The sequence below is a fragment of the Acipenser ruthenus genome, chromosome 47, assembly GCF_902713425.1.
Source record: "Acipenser ruthenus chromosome 47, fAciRut3.2 maternal haplotype, whole genome shotgun sequence".
NCBI classification, from domain to species: Eukaryota; Metazoa; Chordata; class Actinopteri; order Acipenseriformes; family Acipenseridae; genus Acipenser; species Acipenser ruthenus.
The window spans coordinates 4,956,701-4,983,524 of NC_081235.1; the positions used below are offsets into that span (position 1 = coordinate 4,956,701).

General features: G+C 45.0%; 4 protein-coding genes across 6 annotated transcripts; 3 read left to right on the forward strand and 1 right to left on the reverse strand.

The window, feature by feature from the left end:
* The first annotated feature begins 177 nt into the window (after nt 1-177).
* Nucleotides 178-5,080, forward strand: LOC117428980 (splicing factor 3A subunit 2-like). Its single transcript, XM_034048054.3, has 8 exons — nt 178-278; nt 1,475-1,692; nt 2,096-2,142; nt 2,316-2,425; nt 2,911-2,960; nt 3,203-3,343; nt 4,169-4,237; nt 4,512-5,080. The coding sequence occupies exons 2-8, from the start codon at nt 1,495-1,497 to the stop codon at nt 4,929-4,931; spliced, it is 1,035 nt and encodes a 344-aa protein (XP_033903945.3). The 5' UTR covers nt 178-278; nt 1,475-1,494; the 3' UTR covers nt 4,932-5,080.
* Nucleotides 5,081-5,236: 156 nt separating this feature from the next.
* On the forward strand, nt 5,237-11,591 carry LOC117401371 (muellerian-inhibiting factor-like). The gene is given in 7 exon segments (XM_059014130.1): nt 5,237-6,212; nt 7,097-7,281; nt 7,883-8,003; nt 9,319-9,412; nt 9,677-9,698; nt 9,700-10,114; nt 10,485-11,591. Coding segments are annotated over 7 exon segments (1,830 nt in total). The 5' UTR covers nt 5,237-5,680; the 3' UTR covers nt 10,946-11,591.
* A 59-nt stretch (nt 11,592-11,650) lies between these two features.
* Nucleotides 11,651-18,733, reverse strand: LOC117401378 (junctional sarcoplasmic reticulum protein 1-like). 3 transcript variants are annotated; one of them, XM_034916098.2, is made up of 8 exons: nt 18,462-18,733; nt 18,236-18,329; nt 16,334-16,458; nt 15,562-15,611; nt 14,960-15,059; nt 13,990-14,145; nt 13,324-13,415; nt 11,651-12,757 (listed from the first exon to the last, which is right to left on the reverse strand). In XM_034916098.2, the coding sequence occupies exons 3-8, from the start codon at nt 16,449-16,451 to the stop codon at nt 12,290-12,292; spliced, it is 984 nt and encodes a 327-aa protein (XP_034771989.2). In that variant the 5' UTR covers nt 16,452-16,458; nt 18,236-18,329; nt 18,462-18,733; the 3' UTR covers nt 11,651-12,289. The 3 variants fall into 3 exon arrangements, with proteins under 3 accessions (XP_034771989.2, XP_034771988.2, XP_034771990.2); XM_034916097.2 differs by lacking the exon at nt 18,236-18,329 and having other exon boundaries at nt 18,462-18,727; XM_034916099.2 differs by lacking the exons at nt 14,960-15,059; nt 15,562-15,611; nt 18,236-18,329 and having other exon boundaries at nt 18,462-18,731.
* Nucleotides 18,734-20,245: 1,512 nt separating this feature from the next.
* LOC117401526 (ornithine decarboxylase antizyme 1-like) lies at nt 20,246-26,077 on the forward strand. Its single transcript, XM_034002299.3, is given in 6 exon segments — nt 20,246-20,426; nt 24,274-24,331; nt 24,333-24,419; nt 24,723-24,892; nt 25,211-25,296; nt 25,598-26,077. Coding segments are annotated over 6 exon segments (651 nt in total). The 5' UTR covers nt 20,246-20,307; the 3' UTR covers nt 25,729-26,077.
* Nucleotides 26,078-26,824: the final 747 nt, after the last annotated feature.

Consider the following 26,824-nt stretch of genomic DNA (forward strand, 5'->3'; position numbering starts at 1 on the left):
GCCCGTTTACTTGCATGTATTATCGTCGAGGTAACGGTGTACAGTTTGCTCCCGATATTATACTGTTTATATTTAGCCGTGTATTAGTCCTATGAATAGTTTCCCCCTACATTTCTGTTTTTTGTTTTAAAACATCACGGTCAAAATGTATTGCACAATTAAATGTGCCAATAAAGTTTGTTGACACCTTGTGTCAGGAAGTGGTTGTTAATAAAGTATTTTATTAAATCAGTGCGCAAGCGCAGCCGGTGGGAGTTGTGCGTGTTGCAAACGTGAAGGTAAGACTCAAGTGTGTATTCTTGTTTAAAATGAATAAATAAATAAATAGCTTTAACATATTCACGGGGTGTGTGGCGTCGTATGCGAGATTAAACTGTACCGCATATCTGGACAAACTTTGGAGTAAAATCCGCTTAATGTATCGATTGGGTTTCATTTAATCAGCGACGATCGTGTAGTCTAGTATGAATACATGCACGTTGCCTACAGTTTTTTGGGTGTATTTTATATAGAGCAATGCGGTTCATTTTGCCCAGGTTCAGTAGATGCGGTGTTTTACTTGTTAACTCGGTGAAGCGTGACGGTACTTTGTTGGCGGGTATTCCAGGTTTTAAACACAGGCTCTGCGTTTACCAAGCCTGCCTCTTTAAACGTACACTACGCACTGCTTGCGTTTCATGACTAAAAATCAATAACAGAAAATGCGAATTCAGCTTCAAGAACTCGTATGTGTTTGTTCCCATGCGTCTACTCCTAAAACTAATGGAGACTCCTTAACGTTTTAACACAGGGAGGCCAGTCACAGCCGTGGAGGGTCATTCTAGTGGTGTTATTTATTTCTTAACAGACGCTTATCCAGGGCGACTTACAAAATATCACATTGCAGAGTATCGCATTACAGATCAGAGCAGTTATAAAATACAATAGAGCGAGCACATTCAAATAAGAGACTAAAAAGTAAATAATTACGTTTGAGAGCGATTTCGACAAAGCAGTTAAACTTATAGTACAGATATTTGCTTCTAAGAGTACATTTCATTAAGATTAAGTACGATAAATGGATGAGAACGATTTCAAATAAGAGCAATTGCATAAAACGTGAATACTATTACCATTAAGAGTAAAATCAAGTACAGGATACAGAAAAAAAATAGTTATAATTGAGAGCAGTAGTAGAATACAGCAAAGTGTGGAGCAGCTCAGTGCAAGTACAAGATAATACAAGTGGGTGCCATGTAGTCCAGTATAGTGGAGAGTTGTGAGGTTTACAGATGCTGTTTGAACAGGTGTGTCTTGAGGAGGCCCTGGAAGGTGGTCAGGGACTGAGCAGTCCTGATATGTTTGGGTAGGTCAAGGGTGGAGAAGGAGCGGGCTCTGGAAGCGGCGAGGGGGGGGGGGGTGTAGGATGGAGATAGGAGGGAGCAGAAAGGTGGAGGCCTCCGTAGTGTTGCTGACCCTGCGTCCCCTCCTGCAGTGTGAGTGCAGCCTGCGAGGATGGATTTCCAGCACAGACCGGGAGGGAAGACGGGCAGCGGAGGCGTGGCCTCCTCCTCGGAGAGTAACCGCGACCGGCGAGAGCGTCTGCGGCAGCTCGCCCTCGAGACCATCGACATCAACAAGGACCCCTACTTCATGAAGAACCACCTGGGCTCCTACGAGTGCAAGCTCTGCCTGACCCTGCACAACAACGAGGTACTGCAGAGCACTCACTTGAGCCACTGCAGGTTTTACTACTGTAACTGTCAAGCGTGGAGTAACAAGCTCAGGAAGAGGGGTGATGTTTCATTGTGTATCCATTCATCATGCAAGGTAGCATCAAGACCATCGCATGTATTGTAATGCGTGTGGTGTCGTGATGGGTTCTTGTATAGAGATCTTAGGGTGGTGTTACTAACCGACCCTCAGGTTTGGCTTGCGAAGCTCACAGTAAAACCTGGATTGGCTCAAACTGCTGTGCAATGGGAGTCCATCCCGTACCTGTCTATGGGAAACAAAATCCTGAATAATTTGCAAACTTATGTGTTGTATGCTGTGTGCAAAGACTGTGGGAGGATATAGGTTTGTAATCTTCATGTGTGTTGTTTTTTTTTTTTAGGGAAGCTATTTAGCTCACACACAAGGAAAGAAACATCAGACAAATCTGTAAGTAGAACCTACTATATATATAATATATATTTTTTTTTTCTTCAACGTTAATGATTCTAGTTCTCTAAATGTTTTAATAATAATATTGCTACTATGTGTCCAGATCATTAGAAAGCTATCTGAGGCACAGCATCTGAAGCAGCCCCTTGTCTCTGTTCCCTGTCCTGCAGAGCGCGGAGAGCAGCTAAAGAAGCCAAGGAAGCCCCTCAGCAGCCTGCGCCGGAGAAGGTGAAGGTGGAAGTGAAGAAGTTTGTGAAGATCGGCCGCCCTGGATACAAAGGCAAGGAGGGGGGGGCTGCTGGGAGCCAGAGCAGCAGAGACTCCTCTGGACTGAGACGCTTCTGGGACTGTCCCTTTTCATACAGTGCTTCCTCCATACCTGCACTTCAAAAATGCATTCAAATAGTGAAACGCTGAAAAGAGATCATTCGTGTGTTGTACAGTTTGTGCTCGGCATCTGTGAATTAACACGGGAGCAAGTGCAAGATTCGAGTGAACACTGTGGGTTACTCCAAAAAGCCACTGCCCATAAACACACCGTAGACAACCCCAATTATTAGGATGTTTAAAAATCAATTTCAAAGGTCTGGTGCTTTTCTTTTAAATGGATCAGCAATCCCTTTTAATGAGGTTCAGTAAGAAGTGATTTCGGAAGAATAATCAATTGAAATAATAATCCACAGTCTTGACGGGGGATTTTTTCACCAGTGCGACTCTTTGGTCATTCTATTTTATTTAGATTTTGTTTTATATTTTTCTTCACAGTAACAAAACAGAGGGACCCAGAAACAGGACAACAGAGTCTGCTTTTCCAGGTAAGCAAGGCAATTCAGGGTTGTGAAAAGAGACTCCCATTGCATAGCAGTTTGATCCATTCCTGGTTTCACTGAGTTTGTCACCTGCACACTGTGGCTGATCATAGCAAAACCTGGCATGGGTCAAACTGCAGTAGGAGTCTTCTTTCCATCCCTTGTGGCTGGGCTCGTGTGGATACACTGGGCGCTGGAGTGTGCCTCCTTCCTAACGCGTGTCTCCCTGTCTCCCCCTCTCTGTACAGATTGACTACCCGGAGATCTCAGAGAGCATTGCCCCTCGGCACCGATTCATGTCGGCTTACGAGCAGCGCATTGAGCCCCCGGACCGGCGCTGGCAGTACCTGCTGCTCGCCGCGGAGCCCTATGAGACCATCGCGTTCAAGGTACCTTCACACTTCTGTAGAACTAGGACTATTCATACTGATACTACAGCGACCCTTCTGTATCTCACGCTCTGTCTTGCACATCAAAAAAATAGTGACAGATTTCAAACCAAGGATGGAAATAAGACTCCCATTGCATAGCAGTTTGATCCATTCCTGGTTTTACTATAAGTTTAATAAGACACACCTGAGATTGTTACCTATACACCATGGTTAATCAGGCCTGTAGTAAAACCTGGAAGGGGTGAAACTGCTATGCAGTAGGAGTCTTATTTCCATCCCTGAAACCGTGAAGTGGTGAAGGGCACTTTTACATTAAGTATAGTACATAACAATTTACTGTCAACCTTGCCATGAATTAACCAAATTTGTGAATTATGGAATCATGAAATAACGATGGACTTTCAACTACCATTAAGACGATTGCTACTATTGTAGCATGGCTACTGTGGCTGCTTTAACCCAGGGGGGTCCAATCACAGTCCTGGAGGGCCATTCCATTCCAGGTTTAACAGATAAAATGAGAGGATTACCTGCTGCATGGTCTGGATGAAGGGTTTATCGGTTCAATTAAGAACAGGGTTGGAACACCCTTCTACTTTAGGACTCTTAATACTGTTGCTTTAGCTCTGCTACTACCTTAACTACTGAGGCTGTGAAGCGTATTGGAGTACTCAAGCACAATGAATTGTTAGCACTCAAATTATAGTCTGCAGGACAGGCAGAGGAAAACTTAGGTGTTCCGGTGACTGGAGGTAGTGAAGTGGGTGACGTTCTGAACTTGTGCCGTTCTGAACTTGTGCCAACTTGGGATTTGACTTTCAGGTACCCAGCAGAGAGATAGACAAAGGAGAGAGCAGGTTCTGGACCCACTGGAACAGAGAGACCAAACAGGTACTTTTTTTTTTTCCCCATTGGCAGTGACTTGCAGTCTCCGGGGTGCATTTGCAGTGCTTTGGTGTTCTAATGTTGACTCTCTATTGATATAAAAAAAAAATACAAATAAACACTGATTCCTGCTAACAAGGCATTAGCCAAAAACAAGTGCTGATTTCATTATAACAATTTCTTGCTGTTTAATAAGCAGTTCCCTGAACTTGTGATTCATGAAGCTCTCATGGTAGTAACACACACACACTCTCTCTCTCTCCTCTTTACCTCTCTCCAGTTTTTCCTGCAGTTCCACTTCAAGATGGAGAAAGCCATGCAGCCCCCCAGTGGCCCCATGCCCCCCATGGGAATGAAGAGACCCCCTCCCCTAATGGGGAGCCTAACCCCCCGGCCCCCTCCGATCGACTCCATGCCGCCCCCTCCCCCTGGGGGAATGCCCTTGCCCCCCCTGCCCCCTGGAATCCCAGCACCCCCGCAGATGCCTCCACAGATGCCTCCGCAGATGCCCCCGCAGATGCCTCCACAGATGCCCCCGCAGATGCCTCCACAGATGCCCCCGCAGATGCCTCCACAGATGCCCCCGCAGATGCCCCCTGGCCCTGGAGTGCCCCCTCCAGCCCCCCTGCCCCCCCTCATGAGGCCGCCGCTGCCAAGCGAAGGCCCGGGGGGCATGCCACCCCCTCCTCCAAACAACTGAACCCCCCCCCCCCTTTCCCCCTTCCGACCCCTGTGTTTTTAAACATCGAGGATCGAGGTGTTTTTAGTTCTGCTTGTTTGTTGAGGCTGCTGCCTGCCTCGTTGTTGTACTGATGAATAAAGTTTTTTTTTTTTTCTTTTCCAGAAATATCTGAGAGTGTGTGTTTTATATATCTGTTTGGTCATGTCCTATTGGCTCGATATTGTGGTGTTCACCGTCCTCTGTCTCCCAGTCTCAATTGCCGTGAATCCCCACGCAGGTTTATAGAAACGGCCGCTGTAAATAATAAAACTTACAGGGCACTCACTGCACCTTACTGTCGGACAGCGATGGGACCCAAGCAGAAAAAGAGAAACCGTCTGTACAGCCAGACATTATTATTATTGTGTTTGAAAATGCATTTCTTACTCCTTGCTCCTGTCGTAAAAACAACACAGCCCTTTATCAGCGCGAGAGACAGATGCACGTCTAAAAATACCCTGTTCATTCCCATCTGCACAGATTCACAGCAAGCCTTGTCCGAGCCCCTGCCTTTTTGGCAAGCACTCTGAGAATCCTATCTCCTGTTCTTACATTTTTTTTTTATTTTCTGTACACTCAAGGCCACCTGTTGTTCCGTCGCCTTGCAGCCCACAAACTCCCTATTTTTTTTTCCCCCTTTAAGAAACAAAAGCAACAAAAATAAAACCCAGCCCTACAGTCCCAGACAGTGCAGTTGCATGTAAATCTGTGAGCGGATAGTGAGCTCCATGGAAAGCAGAGCTGGGATGTGGGGTGCACTGCTTGGCTTCATCCTGCTTCAACCTTGCTTGTGTTTGCCGGACAGGGCTGATGTTTCAGGCTATGAGCCGAGTGACCAGGTCCCCAGAGCGGATTCGAACCTCTCGACAGGAGGAGCAGGCTTCAGGAATCCTTTCGGAAAGAATGCCGGAGAAAGGGAACCAGGGGTTGTCGGTTTAGAAGTGGGGGAGAAGATGAGTTTGGGGGGGGACGACTCCTCTCAGGGGAGCCCCAGGCAGTCCCTCGGGGTTACGAACGACCCTGTTGGCCAGGATTGCCGTCTGGAGTCCTGGGGTGAGGTTTTGGGAATCACCTGGAAGCATGAGAGGGAGTTCTTGTCAGACCTGCGCCAGTCCTGGAGGAAGGGAGAAGGGAGCTTGTCCCAGTTCGGGCTCTGTCCTGCAGCCCCCAGCCACCTGCTTTCCTCCCTGAAGGACCTGGCTGCTCATCTGCAGAACCCCAGAGAGGGAAGCAAGCTGCACACACTGCAGCCCAGACAAGGCAAGGACAAAATATGTTTTTGTTGCAAGTTATTTTGTCACTCGTTTCTTTTGCAAGAAGTATATTTTGATTCGAATGTTAATATTTGTATTTGCTTTGATGTGAAATAAAGGCATTTCATTTCATTCCAGCACGGGCATGCATTTTGAATGTCCAAATTCATTGTTTTTGGCATCCACTCCATAATCCTTTCAAATCCAGTGTAAATTAAAAGAAAAATAATAATATAATTTAATAAAAAGTAAAAAAATATGAAGGTAATCTTGAATCTATAGAAAGTTGAGTCATGAAGTAGGACATGAGGACTAAACTATATGCGCCAATACAGTATACAACGCATAGTAGGCAGCAGCATTGTGACAATGCTATCAAACTAAAAGCGACAAGGGGGTCATTGAAAGGGATGCCAGGAGATCTTAGATCTAATTATAGTGCTTTAATCTCAGGCTCTTATCAGTGTTACTGGCACAACTCCAATCAAGCCCAGTCCTTTATTGAACCAGTTAACAAACCAGTTGAGAAATAAGTCAAATAAAACCACATAATCCAAACCGTGCAGAGCAGACCATTACAGGTATCAGCCAGCAGCAAATCCAGTTTATGAATAAAAAAGGTTAACGGAAACCAGACTGATCAATTTCAACTCCCTCTGTAAAACATCCCGACTGTCTGCTGCTGTGAATTCAAACGGGTCTGAAGAAGAGAAAGATATTCTGGAGGTGAGCTGGAACTTTGCCAGTTTACCATGCTGGTTTATAGTAATGTAGATTAATAATCCTCTTGGCTTTGCATTCACACCTGTCTTCAGCGTTGGGGAGTTTTTATTCGGATGCAGGCCCCTGGTCTTATATATGAGCTGTTGTTTGATTTTTTTTTTGTGACAGAGCGTTGGGAGGATCAGGGGCTGCACCTGGAGTTCGGCGTGCCTGCTCACTGGCGCCCACTACAGGACCAGCTGACCTCCGCCCTGGTCTTCTATCCCTATAGGTCCACCCTGAGCGAGGCAGAGAGAGGGGTGGAGGGGCTGAGCATCTCCTTTGCAACGGAATCCCCCAGCCGACACAACCAGGTGGGCGAGATAACTTTTAGGCACTGCGGGTCAGTGCTGCTAGCTAGCAGAAACATCTTGCCTTATACAACAGTATCCACAGTAACTGAAACACAATATCAGCATTCATTAACCCAAGCCCTGCTACTCCAGTTACACCATGGAGGTCCATTCCACTCCAGATTTAGTGGGTACAATTAAATAATGAACTACTTCAGGGTTTGGATGGGTTGAAACAAAAACCAGAAGTGGAAGGACCAGCTTTGACCACTGAGTTATACAGTGTGTGGAACTGGAGCAGGGGTGTCCCAAGTTGGCCCTTCCAGTCCTGGTTTTTGTTCCAACCCTGTTCTAAATCTTTTAATGTAACCAATTAAACCTCCATCCAGACCCTGAAGTAGTTAATTATATCAAGTTTACCTGTTAAAACAGGAGTGGAATGGCAGGACTGGGATTGCACACCCCTGAACTGAGTGTAGTGTTCCAGGACAGGTCAGCGCACGTGCTGCCAACAGAGCACTGTCTCAGACCAACAACAGCAGCTGAGAATGACTCTGAAACTACCCGGTATTTACTGCTGTCTGCCGTGTTGCTGCTTCACTCTCTGTGTCTGATTCCCAAGACGGCCTGTTTCTCTCCGGACACCCGATACCTCGTCCTGGATGCAGAGGGGCTGCTGGAAAACTCCACTCACGGGCATCCTGTTTACAGAGTCCACCTGGGGATCCACAGCGCTGACACAGGTGAACCCCACACCCCTCCCTGTTCTCTCTCTCAGAGTCCACCTGGGGATCCACAGCGCTGACACAGGTGAACCCCACACCCCTCCCTGTTCTCTCTCTCAGAGTCCACCTGGGGATCCACAGCGCTGACACAGGTGAACCCCACACCCCTCCCTGTTCTCTCTCTCAGAGTCCACCTGGGGATCCACAGCGCTGACACAGGTGAACCCCACACCCCTCCCTGTTCTCTCTCTCAGAGTTCACCTGGGGATCCACAGCGCTGACACAGGTGAACCCCACACCCCTCCCTGTTCTCTCTCTCAGAGTCCACCTGGGGATCCACAGCGCTGACACAGGTGAACCCCACACCCCTCCCTGTTCTCTCTCTCAGAGTCCACCTGGGGATCCACAGCGCTGACACAGGTGAACCCCACACCCCTCCCTGTTCTCTCTCTCAGAGTCCACCTGGGGATCCACAGCGCTGACACAGGTGAACCCCACACCCCTCCCTGTTCTATCTCTCAGAGTCCACCTGGGGATCCACAGCGCTGACACAGGTGAACCCCACACCCCTCCCTGTTCTCTCTCTCAGAGTCCACCTGGGGATCCACAGCGCTGACACAGGTGAACCCCACACCCCTCCCTGTTCTGTCTCTCAGAGTCCACCTGGGGATCCACAGCGCTGACACAGATGAACCCCACACCCCTCCCTGTTCTCTCTCTCTCTCCTGAGGTCAGTGTGTAACTGTTAGTCGCCCTCCCCCCTCTGCCCCACACCCCAGACTCCCTTCCCTCTCTTTTACAGTGGGCAGAGATTTGAACTCTATTATATATAAATATATTATATAGACTTGGATAAAGGTGTCTGCTAAGTAAAGAAATAATAATATATTGCTGTCACCCTTTAAAAGTTACTTAACTGTATGCCAACTGTATATTACTGATACCCCTGTAAGCGACCCCAAAGGATTATAGCAGCTCTGTATAGTTAGAGTTACCATATGACTCCATGTACACAAGGACAGTTTGGGACAGTTCAGGCTTTTCAACTCGCATTGCAGTGCATTCTGGTACATTTTACCTGCAGGACTACACGTACCAGAATGCACTGCGGTGCGAGTTGAGAAGCCTGAACTGTCCCATACTGTCCTAGTGTACATGGAGTATAGCTGGCAGATAATAATGTGCCAGGAGTGTCCCTGACCTGGAACATGTTAATGCAATAGGCTAGCGAGTGACTATTCACTTTACAAGCCAGGGTTACCCCCAGAAGACCCCATACAATGTGTACATAGTGCACTGTACTTCAGTGTGCAACTCAGAATTCCTTCCCCAGGCTCTCTGCAGCAGTTCCTGATTGGGGAGGATAAGGAGTGCAACACAAGGATGAGCCCAACACTGCTGGTCCTGGTGGACGGACAAACGGACAGGTGGGTGCTGATGTGGCATTCCTTGAAGATCATTTAGTACCCGTGTACCCACCCAGTACATGTAAATACCACACAACAGCTGGCGTCATAGAGGCTATATATTTTTTCTAAGAGTAAGAGTCAATGCCATCTAGTGATCTGCCGCTTTGGATCAATATACAGTATCGCATAACAGCGCTTATCATCACCACTTTGGTTACTGCTGTAAATATCAATCATATTGGGCTATGTATTTTGTCATTGAAAATTGCCTGTGTATCCCAGCCGGCAGGACTCTCTGAGCATTCCCCCCCCCGCATCACTGGGACTCCACCTACGAGTTCCTCAAAGAGCTGAAGGGTTTCCTGAGCGCCATGCTGCGTGGTGAAAACGAGGGGCCCCCCCTGCAGCTGCATGTGGACCTCGACAGCCTGCAGTCCCTCCCGCACGGGTACCTCAACGCCTCCTCCGAGGACGTGGCTCTGCTCCGGCAGCTGCTCGAATCCCACGCCCCCACGCTGTTCCGCTTCCCACGCCGCCTCGAGGATCTGCGGGGCCACAGAGTGGAGCTGGTGCTGGAGGCAGACCTGCTGGACCTGCTGAACACCCGGCTCACCGACACCGTCGCCCAAATCCAGCGGCAGATGGAGCTCCAGAACCACGGGGGCCTGCCCCAGCTGCAGAGGCTGCTGCGAGGATGCTTCCACCTGACACAGGGACGAGGTACCGATACTGTGCCGTTATCACTGTTCTTATTGTGTGGTGCATTTTTAAAAGAGCCCCCACTAGCCTTTTTTATTCTGTTTGCAACAATTCTTAATGGTGCATATTTCACTCAATTCAGAACTTTTTGACGATCTGACACTTTTGATTAAGTTTCCATTTTGTTTTGCTGGCAATACACTAGCTGTGCACTAGATGGCGCTGGCCCTTACTAACAATACACTTTGTCTGATCTTGCCTCCTTTACATATGTCTGTGACACACAACTACAAATGAAGAGAATTCTGGACCTAACCCTTTCTTATATGCTGTAAAAGCTGGGTATTGCTTGTTTTGCATTCACATTGCATTTCCTGGGATGTTCTTGTAGGCGTGCCCCCAGAAGAGACGCCTGCAAACCCGCGGCAGAGGCAGTACCACTCCCTGCTCTTACTCAAAGCCCTGCAGACGGTGCTGTCCGCCTGGGATCAGCGAGGGCAGAGACAGAAACCGACCCGCCAGGACCGCAGCCAGGAGCACCACACGGACTGCGGGCTGCGTGAGCTCTCCGTCAGCCTGCTCGAGTACAAACACATCCTGCAGCCCAAAGACCTGTCCATCGGTAACTGCCAGGGCCACTGCCGCTTTCCGCTCGCTGACAGCGACCGGTATGAGCACAACAACCACGCGGTGCTGCTGCTGCGCCAGCACGAGAGGGGCCCCGGCCTGGAGAGGGCACCCTGCTGCGTCCCCGTGATGTACAGAGAAGTACAGGTGACAGAGATCACAGTTTACGGGTTCAAAGTCTCAGACAAGCCCAACATGATCGCTGTGAAGTGCGGCTGCCGGTAGCACCCTGTTTAAAATCTGCTCTCTCACACTCACAAATAAATGAGCTAAATCGTACACCCAGTAGGAGCTCCAGCAATTCGTATTAGACATTAGCCTACTTGTTAAATTATATTGTATGATCTAGAACTAGATTGTCAATAGTCTGGATGATAGGTCTGTTTCATTCACACAGAAGGTTGTACACACATCCGCATACAAAGCAATACATAATATAACCCAAGCACACACATACCCAGTCATACACACACGGTACTATTTTCTACATCTGTGTTTAATATTTATATTTGTGTGATCATTGTATGTAACCAGATGAAAACATTGAAGTTCTTTTTTTTTAACAATAACACTTTGCTTTTGCTGTAATGAATATTATATAAATATACATATATAAATGACATGTGATCAATACTGCAGGTTTTCTGTTTCTCAAAACCATTCAGTATTGAACGTGGGCACATTTTGCTGCTGGCCGTGGATACAGTATTATCTTTGCAGCCGTGGCGATTCTGCAACAGAGAACACTGAAGAAATAGAAACATCTCAGAAACAGGAGTCCTTGCTTTATGAACGGGGTATTGTGTAATTGCCTTGTCACATGTTTTTACTAGGCTTAACATTTCTTTGTGTTCTGTATTAATGAGCGTTTTAAGCCGTGGCGTGCAGCAGAAAAATAAATGAATACTTTGATTAAAAAAAGCAATGTGGTCACGCATCTGGTTTTTATTAGTTCAACAGCAGCTTCACAAATACAGACACAGGAGGTAAAAGGTACACTGTCTCTTTGCAACAAGTGTTTCATTGTTCACGTTAACTAAATATCATTTTGTATTCCTAGTCAGTGGATTTCACACTTATTCACACAAGCAGCCTCTTCCCAATCAAACCGTCTGACGCTCCCTTGATGTGCATCCTGGTATATATTTTTTTTGGCACCCTCACTGAGGGCATTCCCACGATCCCTTTATTGCGCTCCCGTTGAGTGATGCGTGGATGATTCCCGGCTGCTCCTCTCCTCTCTCAATCATCGGTACTGTTCACAGTTTTGATGGGTTAATCCTTGGATTGATGCCATTGCCTCCTCCCTTCAATACCAAGCCGTGGTGTACTATTTCATAATGCTTTTCATTAATTTTTTTAAAACTACATTTGGTTTTAAGGAGACTGCTGTAGCCTGCGCAGTATTAGAAACAGGCGATTATTCCTACAGAAAGATTTCAATATTTAAGTGTCAAAACTATTAGCCAAGGCACACCCCACCCCACCCCCGCTGCCATTTAAAAAAAAAAGAATCCTTCGATGCCATTTCCCACCCCCCTCGCAAACACTTTAAGGTCCTCCTTCTTGTTAATCGTTCCTCTTGCCACCCTTCAGCTGGTATTTACCACGTTCCTTCTTGGGCATGCCCTTGTCTGCGAGGAGACTCATCCTGTTCCCCTTGGAGCCGCTGTTCTTGTCATCGTCGCTGTCCTCCCGTCGTTTGCGCTCGTCCCGTTTCTGCTCGCTGCGCTTGTGCTCTGCCTGCTTTTGCTCCCTCTGTTTTGGGGGTTTCTCCTCGTGTTTCCGGCCTGCCTTGTCGTGACCCCCCTTCTCCTCTTTGCTCTTCAGGAGCTCCCTGATCCCCTCTGCTCTACGCCTCACCCTGTGCTTCTCTGCTCTTCCTCTCCCCCCTGCCTCCTGCTCCTGATCTCTGCGCCCTAGTGCTCTGGCACCCCTCGACTCCGATCTCCTTCCTCCAGCCGCAGCCTCCTCCGAGTCCTCTTCCTCCGGGACCCAGGACCACCACATCAGGCTGCCGAAGAACGAGGACTCTGGCTGAGAGGTGGGACAGGGAAACAGAGATGGGTGCCGATACCAAAAAGAAAATGCAAGGATTGTGCTAGGATCAAGCAAGGCCACGTGCAATTTTAAAGCAAGGACTACGCATGTATGGTACAGGGATAAGGAAGTATTTCATGTACAACTTGCACAAATTCAAAAATCTTGCAAATTCCTTATGGGATCTATGCATCCTTTGCATCATCCAAGCACAACTCTTTGTGCATGGAATCCATGAAAGGATTTTGCATAAAGTACAGAGAAGATGGGCTACACAGCTCTCATCATCCCCTTGGGCTAATCAGATTGAACAGCACGTGGATGCTGTTGAGCACAGTATCTCTGCAACATTTTAGAGGGAAATTGAAATATTGAATCTCGACCAGACTGACACACACATAAAGTCTGGAAATTTTCACCACCATTGTAAAAAATAAATAAAAAAAAAAAAAATAAAAAAAGGTTTGTCATTTGTTGATGTCTTGACCCACCTACCAACAAGAAAGGAGGTTTGCAAAAATGAGGTGTACACATTTTAGGATGGCAGTATTTCTAGCGCTTACCTGCTCTGTCTTGTCCTCCACTGGGTTGCTGTCGGACCAGGACAGAAGATCAGACTCCGGATCGCTGACTTCATCATCGGAAGTGATGGCCTCTGAAAAACAGGGGGCGCTGTGTCACACACTCTCTGCTTGGGGGTCATCAGAGTGAAAAGCGACCATTTGAACCTCTAGCTACAGTAGAACCTCAAGGCTTGGACCCCGCACTTATGAACTGACCAGGTCCACTGAACACTGGATACAGAGCTCCGACTGTAAAAGATGTGCGGAGCAGACTCTAAGAATTGCACCAGCTAAACACAGCTCCTCTCCTCGCCTGTTTTCCCTTTGTCTTCCTCTTATTCCTCAGGTTAAAGGTGAACTTGACCGTTTTATAAACGCAGTACACATTCATGAAGCCATTGAAAACAAAAGCTGAACAATGCGTTTCAGATTTATGAACACGCTCAAATTCTCTCTCTCTCTCTCTCTCTCTCTCTCTCTCTCTCTATATATATATATAGGTTTGAGAATAGTAGTTTACATGCAATTATAGTTGCTGGATTCTTGTAAGGGAACTTCCATTTGAAAGATCCGTTTGGATTTCGGTGGGTGTGTGCTTTTCAGTTTGTCCTTTGCTCTTCGATTAGCATGCCAGCTTGTTGCCTCTCCCGCCCCCTTGCCACTCACCCTGCAGCGTCTGGAAGCCCATGCTGACCAGCACGATGACGGTCGCCACGACGAGGCAGCGGTTCAGTGTGATCCCGTTCCAGGGAGACGGCTCTTCAGCACAGACCGGCCCCTCCGCGCTGGGCTCTGCCTTCCTCGCTGGCTTCTCTGGGACAGCTGCGGGAAGACCGGGAGTGTTTTCAGTAGTTCAGTTTGTTACTGACTGATTGTTTTTTTTTTCAGGCGTTGGAGCGGCTTCTGCTGTGAAAGTTGCTGCATAAGTTCAAGCCTGTTTTGTTATTGTTGCTGCAAAGGGAGCTCTGGCTTCTCCATAAGAAACAGCAGAACCCTTTAAAAAATCCTGAGGGGGTTAAGGATAGAGTTTAAAATAGCTTTTTTAATGGTATTTGATCACTAGAGTTTATACAGTGTTTCCTTTTTTAATAGCTATTAAGTGATAAGTGAGCTTCCATTAATGCTTTTTTTTTAGATAAGGGAAATAGGGTCTGCTTTGTGAAACAAGGAAGGATATTAAGAAACAACTGGTATCTAACAGCTTTTTAAATGGTAAATATAAAGATCAGGGGTGTCCAATCACAGTCCTACTTCAAGTCTAACAGGTTATATGAGATAATTAACTACTGTAGGGTCTGGATGGAGGTGGAATTGGTTCAGTTACTCAGTTCAGAACAGGGTTGGAACAAAGACCAGGACTGGAAGGGACCACTTTGGCCACCGCTGATATAGCTGAATGCTGTAGATGCCCTAGTCTAGGGGTGGCCAACCCTGATCCTGGAGAGCCGCAGGGTCTTCTGGTTTATCGTTCCACCCGAGTTCTCAATTATTTAATTGAACCAGTTATTTTCTTAATTGGTCAACACTAATATGTTTTCCAGGTCTTTAGCCATTGATTTAAAGACACACAGAAAACCTGCAGGACTGTGGCTCTCCAGGACCACGGCTGGCCGCCCCTGGCCTAGTCTTACTGTACCTGGCTTTGCTTTCTCTTTGGCAGGATGTGGGTTCGAGGGCAGCGCCGCCTCTTGAGCTTGGACCAACTCTTGCTCTACTGTCTGAAAACCTTCCACCTCCTGGAGGTCAGATCAGATCACAGTCACACAAAAAGAAATGTCCAGTTGACCCCTGACCCTGACTGAAAGCTGTTTATTCGCTAACGCAGGTTATCATTTGCTGGCGGTCTCCTCACTTACATGAGTCAATAAAAGAGGGACTACAAAGATGAGCATCTTTATCACAGGTATGAAAGCCTACAGAAATGTTTAGTTATTATTGCTTTAGTTATTTGTGACTACTGAAAAGCAGAACCTAAAGCACGGAGTAATGCAATCGCATTTGAAAAAGCTGCTTCTTTGTTGTGTGTGCGTCAGCTTAAAAACAACTACAGTCAGCACCTGAGGTATTAATAGAAGAGAAGAGGAACAGCACTAAGGGTTTTATAAGGCAAGCCACACAGGGGGGGTGTAAAGCCGTCTAATTCCTTGAAAACTCAACTGAGCAAAGACTTTACAGCGGTGAAAAGCAATATCTAACTGTGAAATATTAACAGAGAACAACAAAACAAGGGTTACTTACTCGTGATACCCCACTAGACTCGCCTTTGCTTGTCTTTGCAATCTGAGCACCTAGGAGGAGGAGGGGAGGGGAGGGGCGGGGCGTCAGAAATGAAAACTTTTTAAGAATCAGTTCTTTAAAGTGCTCTAATTCCAGTCAAGGAACAATGTGAAGTGTGGAGGCTGCTGCTGTTTAGATCGACTGAATAAACTTTCACAAATGATAAAGCAGGAGTACCCAGCGTAGCCAGCCTCACCAGGGGGATAATGGACCACAGCACCATCACAACAGCTTGCTGGCTTGCAGATCATTCATACAGTGGAGGATTACAGTAGAACCAATCTAAAAATATTGAATGGCACTGTACACGAAACTAAGATGAATGGTGATACAAACATGTAAATAAAACTGAGTCAGGAACAGTTCCTTTTAGCGTTTTGCAGAAGCCAAGAAGGGAAAAGGACTGGGGCACACCGAGAACTAAATCTAAAATTGTAATCTAAAATCGTAATCCAAATTTGTAATCTAAAATTGTAATCTAAAATCGTAATCCAAATTTATAATCTAAAATTGTAATCCAAAATTGTAATCTAAAATTGTAATCCAAATTTGTAATCTAAAATTGTAATCCAAATTTGTAATCTAAAATTGTAATCTAGACAGAAATATTTAATCAAAACTCAAATGAAATGCACACAGACACGCTGAAATCAGCCAGTAGTTGAGACCTCTCGAACCCTGAGCAGCAGGAGGGTAGGGTATCTGCAGATGGTCACTCTAGCTTGTACGGTACCTTGATTGCGGAGCTGTTTTGTTGTCTTGGGGAGGATCTCCCCCGGCGCTGGCAGCTCCTCCAAACCCTCCTCAGGACCTATATCTCCCTCAAACGTCTCAAATGTACTTTCATCCATCTCAGTGCTAGATAGAGAGAGAGGCAGATGTGACAATAATAGGAAGAACAATCAATACTGCATGTGCTGCTGCAGGCTGGGATGTGTGAGCTCAGTGTACAGCTAGGGCCAAAGGTTTGGCATCACCCTATACAATTAACACATTTCATAAAGTCAAACGAAACCTGCTGAATAATGTTACGTTAACATACTGAATTCCATCCTGCTTTGTAGTTTTTCACATGCTTTTTTTTTATAATTATGTCTCAATCCTAAAATTCTAGGTGATGCAAAACTTTTGGTCAGAGCTGTATGTGATCCCTGACATGTGAGCATGCAAACAGTGCAGCAGGCAGGGATTCAGAACAAGACTGCTGTGTGCAGCGCTCTCTGATCTGTCGCATGTCGATTTACCTCTTTGTTTTAGTATTGCAGTGTTGCAAGTGGAGCAGTTAATATGACTGCATAGTTTGAATTGATAGTTCCAGTGATCTCCCCTTGCTACATACTGTTAATATTTTGCGGCCAACTGACCTCGCTGCCCTGCTACTCCCTAGCAGATTTCTTTCAACACTGCATAACACAGCGTTATAACAGCGATTAGGACGTGGTTATGCTATTAAACGTAATGATGTATGAATTAACACATGTTCAAAGCTTTATGAAGATTGCTATGAGCTATTTTTTTTGTTGGTTTGTTTGTTTATCCTGAAAGGAAGGAACTCCGATTGTGAGTCTAAAACTAATAGAAAAAATAAAACCTCTGGGCTTCTTACAGTTCCAAACCTCTAAATGAAATTGGAGTGCTTCAGAGTAAAACATTTCGAGAGAGAGATCCAGCTCTTTCTTTGGTTTCCTGTGAAATAAATACCAAGTGCTTGCACTAGGAGTCACGGCACCTTCATCTTGCTTCAAATTCTGTTGACATTTGCGTGTGCGTTAGCAATATGTATTTTTGTTAGTTAAAGGGCGAATGAGGAATTTAGGGTTGCCAGTACAGAATGTTTGAGCTGGGTTGGAATTCTGGTAATGGTATTGAAAATACTCACAAAGTAGACCGGAGTGTCACAAACAGATCAATCTATATGAAGCCAAGTCAAGCACAGGAATGTTTCAACTAATGTCTGCATCAGTGTATAGCGTTTAGTAGAGATTAAAAAAGGTCTTCCCGGTGCTTTTCAGAACAGGTACACAAACAGACTCAAGTCCCAGTGTTAATTCCCTGCTTGTCTGTAGGTCAATTTTTACATTGTTCTCAAAATAAACAGCAGAAGCAGCGACATTCCAGCAATCTTTTCCCTAATTTTAAACACATGCAGTGCACAGACAGCAGCTGCAAGATCTCCACTGACTCAACATGACACAATCGGGACAGTTTTGAGCACTGGTGCTCTTATGCTACAAGAAATGCTATCTTGACATCTTGAATAACTGGTAGCTAAAATATGATTTATAATTATCTCGGTGGGGAGCATGTATTACTATTATTTTTTTCTTAGCAGATGTCCTTATCCAGGGTGACTTACAATTGTTACACAATATCACATTATTTTTTACATACAATTATCCATTTATACAGCTGGGTTTTTACTGGAGCAGTGGAGTATGGTTTTGCTGTGGTCTCTGTTGTTTTGTTAGCCTGGGAAACACAATCTAAAAAACAGTCTAGCAACTTCGAAGGCTGTAGAGGAGCTGGCAGGCTGCCACGTCCTAAAGCGACAGGAAGTAGCATTTTCCAGTACCGAACTGGTACAGCAAACCAATACAGACACATTGAAAGCTAGCGCAGTAAAGCTGAGGAATACCTTTTTTCGGTCTGGGCCGATCTGAGATGTCAAACCTGATATACTGTTGGGCTTGAAAAGCCTGGACTAATATGAAACCACTGCCAAAAATAGCCTTGCTCGGGACAGGGAAGGAAGGAGGGGGAGCAAAATAGTAACTTTTAAAAAAAGTGTTTAGCAGTTACAGACAAACACAGACACACAGACAGGTTCTAACTATGATATAACGTTCCACTGGAACACCTACCTTTGTAGAAGGCCGCTGTCCGCGCCGGACCTTGGTGACAGTGCTGGTAATCTCTACCTGAGACGGAGGATCTGTGTGAAACAGCCAGCCACCGCAGCCTCGCTGTCTGCCTGACAAGCAGGCACAGGTGCTCCCTACAGCAGGGGCAGAATATTGGCCAATCCTGCAAGGGCACAGCCATCATACAGACGCTTGTTTTGGTCTGGTGGCCTGCTTGCATCAACCAGGAACAAAAGAGTTGAATAAAATATATTAATAAATAACATTTAAACACAATTTTAAAGTAGTGTGAGGCACAGTTTTTTGTAGCAAAGGTCTAACACCTGTTGTTAACAGCACCCTGTACGATACATTATATAGGATTGCATTGAATTCATTGGGAGATATTTCTTGAAGGGGAAAATGAGGTACTGACTCTGTAATGTATTTCCATTCAGTTCCAGCTGATCGGTGCTTCAATATGCATTTCTTGAAAGCCCTTTTGAGCATAAGCCAATCGGCTTGAGGTACCAGCACTCATTAGCATACAGTAACAACCGCTGCAGCTGACAGACTGGGTGAGTAATAGGACACTTCAGAGGATTCTGTTATTGACAAAGCTCTGATTAAAGCTGTGACGCAGAATGATTGATGCCAGAACATTGCCTTACACAAGAAGCGTGCGTGTGCGTGTGCGTGTGCGTGTTTCTGCAACCTTGAATTTAAAAGCTTAATACGAGTAAAGGTCATGTTTTTTTTTTTTTTAACACTAAGCCTTTAGAAGTATCCTGTAAGTACTTAAACTTTTTTTTTTTTTTTTTTTAGCGGTGGAAAAAGAAAAAGCTATTTAGAATTTGACCCTAACCTCGAAATTTGAGAAGCTGCTTGCGCTGTACACAGAAGCATTTGGTTGGCTGTACCAGTGCGTTGTGTTTCACTCACGCAGCTGTGGTGGGTAGAGGTGCTGGTCATTCCTTTTTGAAGATTGTGAGTTGCAGTTTACATTGTTAATAACAGCAATGTGCACCACTGACAGCATCGATAGTTTACTAGACTTAGCTTACGCAAACTGACCTGGGACTGTAATTCATTCACAAACTACGACATACTTTATGAAGCAATTTTGTGAACATTTTACCATAGTGGAGAAATGTAGGATGTTATTGTTAAATTTTTATCGAAAAAAAAAAAAAAAAAAAACAGCTAATGTACCTGACACAAAAATATGTATTCATTTTGCTCCATAAAGTATTATTATTATTATTATTATTATTATTATTATTATTAAGATTTTTTAAATACATATTGTTATTCATTTTTCATAAAACAAAAAATATAATAATAATAATAATAATAATGCAACAATATATCGCTGTTTAGAGAACACATATACCACAAACAATATTTGAAATAGCACAGTTATTGTGGTTGAGGTCCATAATGGTGCGTCTTGCATGAGTGTCTTACTCAGCGGCTGTTACGTGCCAGCGCGCAAGTGCTTTTAAATGTTGTTTTGTGAAGGCGTGTGCACTGTGTGCGCGCTCACGTGATGTAATGAGATCACAATGCGTCGGTGCGACTTCAAGCCTCTTCGGAGTGGAAATTTTTTATTTCATTCCTTCGGCATCGCTCTGCCGCAAGCTTTAATTCGCATAGACACGCCCCTCATTATGACTCCGCCACGCCTCTCTCTGCATTTCAACAGCGCAGTCTGCCGGCTCGCGGCTCCACTTACTTTACCTTTTCCCAGCCTGGCCCCGCCCACTTGATCCACCCCACCTATAAAAGTCCGCAGTGGACGCGTTCTCTCTATTATTCTGCTCTAACCGAGAGACCCGAAGGATCTGCAGTAGTAGAGAGTGGCCGGATGGTGAAATCCAACCTCCAGCGGATATTAAATAGCCACTGCTTTGTCAGAGAAAAGGAAGGAAATAAAACCAACATGCCTCTTATTAGTATGACCAGTAACAAATCACGTAATGAAAGGTAAGGACGCGACGGTGAGTCGCTGGCTGGGGTGGGGGGATGGGTGAGGATTTAGCCCCCCTCCCCCCGGGTGGGGGAGGGTTCATGTTGGGATAAACAGAAATCCTAGGCCGTGGTTGAGCTTTGGGCCTGTTATTTATGAAATTATTACTGAATGTCAGCTAGACATGCGCTAGTTTAACTAGACTCGCCGTAGCGTGTAGCGGAGGATTGTTTATCATAAACAAAGCTGAGAGATTTACCGTCACTGAAAATATTAACTTTTTCAGAAAAATAGCTGAGCATGTATGTTTTAAATACGGGTCACGTTTCAATCAAATACTGCCAAATGATTGATCTCGGCGCATAGATCCTGGCGATTTGCATTTGTAGCTGCCCGTAGGAGTAAGGATTATCAGACGGTGTTATTACATAACATTTAAATACAAGCATCATACGGCGTGGTGTGTCTATTGAATCTACAGGGTATTACTAGCAATGGTTAAGTACGCCACACTGATGTGTGTAAGGTTCATAACATACTGTTAATGTTGTCTGACCGCATTCGTGTTGTTGGATGTTGTGATGTAAGGGAGTAGACGAATCTTCTAGATCCTTAACACGGCAACGGCACCAAAATATCGAGTGGAAATTCCCCAAAAAAACCGAGCGAGCTGCATTGGGTAACACTGCGGTGCGGTGCATGCCGCGTAACCTATCGCAGTGCGTTCATGTTAATTTAAGAGTAACTTATTTACACCTGTGCAAGACACAAATGACACGAACTGCTTGTGACGCATGCCGTTTATATCGCATTGCAGCCGTGTGTGTCCCGGACCTAAAACCGCTTTACACGGGGAGGGGTTCGTTAATTCAATAAACGAACCTAGAAACTCCTTTCTGATGAAACGGCATTCTAACATTTTTTTTTTCTTAATCCTAAAGCGAATTGAGATTAGTTTGTGGGTAGTGTAGCGGTACCGAGTTGAAAGCTGTGTATTGTTAAAATGAGCGATCAAACGAAAATACGTCATTGTTAGTCGTTGGCCACATAATCCCTTATCCCTTATCCCTGCTGCTGACGATAGGTGGGAATATCCTAGACTGACTTCATTGTGGTTCATCGGAGTTATTCCTTACACCAAGATCAAATGTTACAAAATACACGTCTTTAAACTATTATATTCTAGGCTATTTACAAGTGTCTTGTAGTCGGTCAGAATTCAACTGATCCAGCTACACTAGATGTTGTGTATTGAACATGCTGGTGTTTAAATAGCAAAATGACGCAGCGGCGAGGCAGTCACTGCTACTTACTTCCTGTCGAGTTAAACAAGCACTTTGAGGTCTTAATTGTTTTTGCATTCCTTAATGTAAACCAACATTTAATTTGGAATAACCCCTGTTATATTACAGTAAAATAAACTCCGGTACCCCAATTCAATGTCTCTAAAGGAAGGACAAACACCATTCTGTACACTAGAATGTGTTTCACATCTGGTTCATGTATTGGTTGGCTTCCACATTTAATTTTATAACTTCAGTTATAGGAACACGTTGTTCAAATAAAAAGACTCTGGCCCAGCACCACTTGATTTGTAATTCACTTTTGCCATTTGTTTAGGAAAATGTAGTCCAAGGGATGTGGTTTGAACATTTGATCCCTGTGTAAGGAGAAGCCAAGTTTGGATCAGCGCCTGCCCAGTGTGTGTGTGTATACACACGTAGATGCTAGATTACTTATGAACTGTAGGCTGGTCACTAACCTAACCTTGAACTCTGAGCTGAAAGTTGTGTAATAGTTGTCTTTCAACCACATGACTTGAGTTCTGCTTTTGATATACCCTCCAGAACAGCAGTCTGATCCAACTAGTGTCTAAAATGCACTGGATTAGCAATTAAACTAGGTTACTTATAAACGCAGCAGTGGAATCTTTATCCAGGGGCAGAACATCTTCCTTCTGCGGTCCTCCTGTGGTGTGCAGGATAAATGATTACAGCACTGAATTAGGGAGCTATTTGTAGACTACAGTAACATCTTGGCTTGTGTTTTGAGGTTTTTAAATTCTTGTAGCCAGCCCTGCGTGTCTAGTATGTTGTCCAGGACCCCCAAGTAATTGGGATGTTTATCCCAGACCCTCTAAACCCCCCTTATCTCAGTCTCTAACCCTGCCTCCTGGTGGGGTCTGAGGGCTTTCGTGTTCTCGGTTGACGTTGCTGGCATCTTGCCGTCTGTCAAACTAATATGAATGCGTTTTAATATCTTGTAGCGTTAGTGTAATTGTCAACAGAATTGAGGGCTGCTGACTTACAGGTGTGTGTTGAAGATTAACTCGGCTGCCTTCAATATGTTTTTGTTGCAAATGGCTGCCGGTTAGTTTTTTGGTGAGATAAGCGGAGTGACTGTGAAATCGTGCCAGGCTGCCTGCTGCATCTGCCATACTTGGTGTGTTGCGTCACTGCTGAGTGCTGTGGATCTGGTGCAGGGGAGGGGAGGAGCCATGCTGCCTAGCACATCCAGTACTGTGTTGTCAGGCAGCAGGCTGTGACAGTTGGAGCAAAGTCGGTCAGGGTAGCTCTTTACATCCCCTCTTTGTAACGTAATCTCTTTTGCCTGAACTGTTTAAGAGCTTGATTTTATTTCCATCTCTTATGCATGAGTTCTAGTTTAATATTGCATTGTTGGTGAATATTTCATTAACAGTGGGTCAGTGCTGCGAGATGCAACCTAACCTAAAATAAACCTTGCTTATTACCCCTACAATGGTAGACTGTTCCCCTGCAGTTGTACAGCTCCAGGTGGGGATGGCTGTCTATTTGCAGACTGGCAGGACGCAGCTGCGCACACACACGCTTTACCTCACACCTGTCCTCCATATCTAGCATGTTAATTTCAACTGGAAAAATGAATGTGAGCAGCACATGGGAGCAAGTATCTAAATTCCAGATCCAGGAGAGAGTTGCGTCTGAATTGTGACTGACTGGTAACCGCAGCACAAAAGTCCGATTTTTGAAGCATCCTCTGTCTGTCGAGATCTTGGCCTGAGAAGCAGTTGTTTTTCATGACTTGAATACCCACACGCCAACATGAACTAGCCCTCCTGTTTGTGTCCAGAAGCTTCCTTCAAATGGTCTCGGGGCTGGAAATAAGACTCCTATTGCATAGCAGTTAAACCCGTTTCAGGTTTTACTACGATCTTGATTAGTCACAGTGTATAGGTAGCAAGCTTAGGTGTGTCTTAATCCTAGTAAAGCCAGGAATGGCTTTATGGGAGTCTGATTTTCACTTCCATCTCTGGGTCTTCACACGCTATGAAGTGCAATTTTATATAGTCTGTTAATTAAGACGGTTCTTTGGAATAAATGGCTTTTTGCAGATTCCGGGTTCAGCCATACCCACACTCTATGAAAGCTGGTGTGTTCAGGTTGCTTTCCTCCAGGATTCTTATTGATTGGGGGTGTAACCCTTGAAGATGTCTGCAGCCCTTCTCCTTGCTCATCGCTGCCGTCTTGCTAAGTCCTACTCTGCTCGCTTCTAATCAGAGTGCCTCCTTGAACTGAGATCTGTTCTCTTGGTCAATTGTTGGTAACTGTAACCTTGGAATACCTTTTCGCACCTCTTGGATAGTATTGGTTTTTAGGGATGGCTTGCTCTTTCTTCACACTCTAGAGAGAGATCTATATAAATAAAAGCCTCTTATAAAAGCTTCATGGTATTTGACTGATCATAGCAGTTATATAATGTCATTTTAAACTGTTTATTCTTGTTTTTGAGGATGCATTTATATAGTATGTATGAAATGTGTGTGTTTTCTAGTATGTGGTATGAATTGCGACCCCTTGACTTGCTTTCTCTCTGTCTCTGCAGTTCCAGGGCTTCCCTGAATTGCTGTAGTAACCTGCGTCCCGGGCCTCAGTGGTGCTCCTGATGCCCCTCACCCACCCCTGAAGATCCCAGGTGGGCGAGGGAACAGTCAACGGGATCACAATCTTTCAGCTAATACAGTTTACTCGGTAAGCTGGTGCGCTTCCTTTTCACGTACTGTCCGTGATTGCGATTTTAAGTGTTCTGCTTAATGCAGGGATGGAAGGAACACTCCTGTTGCATAGCAGTTTCGCTCCATTCCAAATCAATACAAGCTTGATTGATTAGCCTCGGTATGTAGGCAACAAGGTCTGGTGTGTCTTGTTCAGGAATGGATCAAACTGATATGCAATTGGAGTCTGTATTGCATCCCTGTAACAATGTTTTTGGGCTGAAATCATGAAAAACATTTAATGGTTTACCTGTTTTGTCCCCTGTATTGTTTTGCTCAGGATAATCGGCTGATCGTGACCGAAGAGCCTTCTACCAGCAGGACTAGAATTCTCCAGATCCAGTCCAGGCTCACTGACTCCAGAAAGATCAGCTGGAGAACAGTGCTCAATAACAGCAACGTCTACATCGAAATCCCAGGGGGGGGGCTCCCTGAGGGCAGCAAGGACAGGTGAGGAGGAGGGGGGTGCAGGTCATGATGCAATACAATATGTATCGCGATACAGGTGATGGGATACCTGTATGATGCAGAATAAGATCATGTCATCTAATGATGGACTATCTTATTAAAAGACAAAGCGTTGAGAGTCTGTATCCACGCCAGCTGTAAGACCCGCCATTCAAGAACCACTTGGTAAACCACAACGAACTGTGTTGTGTTTTTGATTTTTATATCCCCCCCCGATACAGAGCGTAGTTACAATACGATAGCTTTGTACTGAAACGGCCGTGTTAAAGGGCTGGCTGTAACTTGTTCTCTCCCGCACAGCTTTGCCCTCCTGCTAGAGTTTGCAGAGGAGCACCTACAAGTGGAGAATGTTTTCATCTGCTTCCACAAGAACCGGGATGATCGAGGTAAGGCATGTGACATAGCTGGTGTATCGATTCCTCTGACTTCAGCTCACTAAATGTGTTCAGTATGTAATTGGATTATTTTACTGTAATAAACCCGTGATGTTGTTGAGTTGACTGAGATTAAAAGCTTTAATCCTAGTTTCTAAGTGACCATTGGTCTCATCCCTTTGACTGTAGCTTTTAGAGGAATGCCTTGCTTTCAGTTTTTGCTTCAGAATCATTTTTATATTGGTGGAAGTTGCTGCTCCACCTTCTGAAGGTGTGTTTTTGTTTGTTTATTTTTGCACTCCCCTTGTTGCAGCGGCACTGCTTCGTACCTTCAGCTTTCTGGGCTTTGAGATTGTGAGACCAGGCCACCCCCTCGTCCCGAAACGACCAGACGCATTCTTCATGGCCTACGCAATTGAGAGAGACTCTTCGGATGAAGAATAACGGACACCTTTGCTGAATCTTGAATTTCTTTCCTCCCTGATTTTGTAAACGTATGAACCAGTAGAAATCGTTAGCATTTCCTTTTTCTTTTTGAGTCAATCTGTACAGCAGGGTTTACACATTGTGTTGTGCTGCATTAGGGTTTGGTGATTTTTGTTTTTTCCTTCTGTTATCTGCACTGTGCAAAATACTTTTGTGTGCTTGCATGCCTAGCCACCCTAGTGGTGACTTGAATTTTAAAATAACAACAAAAGGATGTTTAATGTCCAGACTTCTATCATCTTTCTGAATTAAGATTTCCGACCTGCGTGTTTTGTGATTGTGTGCAAAATAAATTGCTCACCCTAAAGTTCAGCTGTGCATTTACTCAGTTTGCAGCTTTTTTTTTGTTGGTTTTTTTAAGTAATGCTTAAGATTGGAATTTTATTTGCATTTAAATAAAATTTTATTTTTACTGTGTAAGTTCTGGTTTTAAAACAAAAGAACTTTTCAGGAGAATAAACGGGACGGGGTTGGCTGGCTGCGGGTGGTAGACGTCTACAGGAACGCCATCAGCATCTCTGCACCTGAGATGATGTGCATACAGCTTTTGTAATGCATAGTGCAGAGACCAGCCCTTCAGCATTGCTCAATGCATGTACATCTAAAGTGTTTTATAAGGCGTTCCTTTGCACTGTGGAACAGATTCTAATGCAGTAAGGTCTCGTCTCCCATTTGCCCCATGATACCATTCCTCTTGCACTGTCATTCCTGTTAGAAGGCAGAACACCAGTGGCTCTTAAAGATTTCAATCATTCTTCTCTCTCTCTCTTTCCCCCCCCCAATTTGTTAAATGGCTGGAGATCACTGGAAAAACTGAATTAGTCTTCTGTGACAATCCATACTCTGCACCCCCTAACCTTTCTACCCTGCCTGCAACACATTGCTCTGTTTTTATATATATTTATATGTAAAAGCTCATTTTTAATGCAGTGCCCCTTTTATTCTGTAGTTTGTCATGAACAATACTACAATTAATTGCTCGCAGGTGCAATGTAACCATTTAAGAGTTCAGTTGAATTTCAGCTCCCCTCCCCCCCCCCCCCTATACAGACCA